Source organism: Propithecus coquereli, unplaced genomic scaffold (assembly GCF_000956105.1).
Source record: "Propithecus coquereli isolate 6110/MARCELLA unplaced genomic scaffold, Pcoq_1.0 Scaffold173, whole genome shotgun sequence".
Lineage (NCBI taxonomy): Eukaryota > Metazoa > Chordata > Mammalia > Primates > Indriidae > Propithecus > Propithecus coquereli.
In genome coordinates this window covers 4,708,594-4,712,107 of record NW_012141969.1, presented here as the reverse complement: position 1 = coordinate 4,712,107, position 3,514 = coordinate 4,708,594, and the positions used below count along the sequence as shown (strand labels likewise).

The 3,514-nt window shown below is 37.6% G+C and overlaps 1 protein-coding gene across 1 annotated transcript in view; it reads left to right on the top strand.

Annotated features, from left to right (window-relative positions):
- CFAP47 (cilia and flagella associated protein 47) overlaps positions 1 to 3,514 on the top strand; it is a 573,852-nt gene that overhangs the window by 282,001 nt on the left and 288,337 nt on the right. The window contains exon 33 of the mRNA XM_012642083.1: positions 3,256 to 3,371. Coding sequence (XP_012497537.1) covers positions 3,256 to 3,371 — 116 coding nt within the window. The remainder of the gene's footprint in view (positions 1 to 3,255; positions 3,372 to 3,514) is intronic.

The following is a 3,514-nucleotide window of genomic DNA, read 5'->3' as shown; positions in this document are numbered from 1 at the left end:
ATGATGTTAAAAACCAAATTAAAACATATTTAAATGAAAACATAATTTCTTTCCTCATTTTATCTCTTTACCAGAAATAATGTTCATACCTTGATTATAGATCAGATTATGCAGGTGTACCTTTTATTTTTCACAAATGTAAAATAAGTTTGTGAAGGAAAAAATAAAATTAACTATAAAAGCAATATAAAACAGCAAGCAAATTACAGCAAGCTTCGATTTTAACTTTCATTTAAGAAAATCAGTGATTTAGAAATTGCTAAGTGTGAATTTTTGACACAGTTTGCTTCTATCAATCAACACCGTAAATGACAGTGCCTAAGTCATAGAATGTTATTTTTATCAACCCTATCAACCCTCAAGAATATAGAATAATCTCAAGAAGTAACTATTAGAATTGAAAAAGTATTTCTATAGCCACGAGTCAGTACTAGAAGCATAGAATGCTGGAACCAGTAAAAAAAACATAGTGATCAATGAAAACACATGGAATGCAGTGATATTCTGAGTCATTTAAAAGCAAATGAACTTTTTTTTTTCTTTTTGAAACAAAATTTACATAGAAGCACAATAGTTAAAGAATGGCTGTCATTACAAAAAAAGGAATGGAGATTCCAAATCTTTTTTCCCTTACCTTGAATAGCTGTCTCTTATCCCTATCTACCCCTCACCAACCCTGCATAAAATCCTAGAGTTGGATGAAATTGTCTGACCACAGATAAGCCCAAGCCTTTGTGCCATATATGTGAGCAGTCCCCAGACTTTTTGGCACCAGGGTCCGGTTTCACGGAAGACAATTTTTCCACAAATCTGGGGCAGGAGGGTTGGGGGGAAGGGAGAGGTGGTTTGGGGAAGATTCAAGTGCCTTACATTTATTGTGCAGTCAAACCTCTCTGCTAATGATAATCTGTATTTGCAGCCGCTCCCCAGCGGAAGCATCACAGCCTCAGCTCCACCTCAGATCATCAGGCATTAGATTCTCGTAAGGAGAGCACAACCTAAATCCCTTTCATTCACAGTTTTATAGTAGGGTTCAAGCTCCTATGAGAATGTAATGCCAGTGCTGATCTGATAGGAGGCGGAGCTTATGTGATGATGCGAGTGCTGGGGAGTGGCTGTAAATACAGATGAAGTTTCACTCACTTTCTTGCCTCTCACTTCCAGCTGTGCAGCTCGGTTCCTAACAGGCCATGGACTGGTACTGGTCCACAGCCTGGGGGTTGGGGACTACAGATATATATGACATAATGAGAACAAGTGGCTTCCTTATGATCTAAACAGTTCAAAATGAATCTATTATAATTTTTAGTATTGCCTTCCAAAACAATGGAAATGAGCTCTCTGGGACTTAACGTCACTTAGTCTGTTAACAAATACTTGAAATACACACATACATACATACTTATGCACATACATAAAAAATACCACACTAGAGTGGTCTTCTCCCCATTATAACTGAGAACATGAGACCCCCAAATACTTGGAGAAATCAAAGGTGGAAACTCTTCAGCAATAACACACTCGTTCTAGTAGTTATCAAAGTTCCCATTTAACTAGGGAAGTAGTTAATTTAATCATTTACCAAATCTCTACCATATTCCTTATGATTCAGTATGTCCATGCATCCTGCCGCTTCTTCTCTCCTCAAATATCTGTGACTACAGTTCCTGAACTTCTTAATTAGCAGTCACCTTTTCTTCACTCTAATTTTGACAATTTTCCCTTTCCCCAAGTCTTCTCCTTCCTCTGGATCAGTACTTTCCATGATACCTTTGCATCTTGTTAAAGAAAAACTTATTCATGACACTTGTTAAAATCGTAAGGCAGAATTTATTCAGGACTATCCTGATAGGTATAGAGATTACTGCAATGCAGTTTTTCAGTAGAAGAGAGAGATTTAGCTCAACTCAAAATATTATACAAGGAAAATTGTAATTTATAGCCAAGGAGCAGAATGGGGGTTAGTGGATGGGAAATATCTAAGAGGAAACATATGAATGAGCAGGAATTCTGGCTAAACAAACATAACAGGATTCTTACTGAAGACAGACCAGGGTGATCACACATCACCTGGAGCACGGTGGCAGATGAGGAATTTGATCAGATATCAAGGGTGATTGGATATCAAAGGTGGGCGGTTCTGGCTAAACTGACTAAACAGGATTCTCACTAAAATTGGGCTCTTGAGGACAGGCCTAAAGATGGGGCCTATTTAAAAATGAGCTCAGAGGCCAGTGCAGTGGCTGACACCTGTAATCCTGGAACTCCGGGAAGCTAAGGCAGGAAGATCACTTGAGGTCAGGAGATTGAGATGGAGACCAGCCTGAGCAAGAGCAGGACCCATCTCTACTAAAAATAGAAACAATTAACTGGATGTGGTGGCACTTGCATGTAGTCCCAGCTACTCTGGGAGGCAGGAGGATTGCGTGAGCCCAGGAGTTTGAGGTTGTAGTGAGCTATGATGACACCACTGTACTCTAGCTGGGATGACAGAGTGAGACCCTACCTCAAAAAAACAAACAAACAAACAAACAAACAAAAAAACTCAGAGGAGCCTGACTAGAGTTTAGTCAAGAAGAAAATCTTTGTCAGTCTTCCTATTATGTTTGGGTGTTTCTTGAATCCCCATTATGTTCTACATCAATACCTTGTGTGATCACATTTTTCAAGAAATGCTTTTCTCTTGTAATGAAGCAGCTCATTCTCTAATACTCTCCAAATCTCTGGGTTGTGAAGAAAGAGACAGCCAGCCTCCTGCTCCCTGTCCCCCAGCTAAACTACTGCTTCTAGACCAGGCCACCATCATTTCCAGCTTGGAGCTGTTTATAAACCTACACACCTTCTAATATTTTCTGCACTGAGCAGCCAGAGTATCCTTTTAGTAAATTGGATTATATAAGTTCTCTGTTTAAAATTCTCCAATGGTTTCCCTTTTCAATAAAAATAAAATCCAAGTTTCAAATTTTGATCTTCAGATCTTTTATGATGAGATGCTTTTGCATCTGTCACTTCCTTTGTTGAAAGCTCTTTCTCCCTGCCCACTTTAGCTAGACTGTACGTATCTATACATACATACATATACATACATATATTTTTTTCTATCTTTAAATACAAAGTCTGGCTTCCTACAGTTAGTGTGTATCAGGAACAAGTATTTTTTGTGATTAAAATGTATAGCTCTCCTTGATAAAAATAAAACAATAGTATAGTTCTATATTCATCACCTTATTTATACCCTCTTCTACTTCTACATAGATTCAACTGAAAAATCCAAGCTTGCAAAGCTTAGTGTATAATGCTAAAATTGTTGGAAGAGATGCTGCTGACTTCTCCCTCTCCCAAACAGGAAATGTTGTGACAATTTCTCCAAAGTAAGTATTTTTTTAAAAATTTTACTTTATTGAACATATCGACCCTAAAGATTTAACAGATATTGCAGTTATAAAGAATTGACTTGGATTTTTTAATTGATAGCTATATAATGAAAAGATCATCATTCACTTAGACAAATATT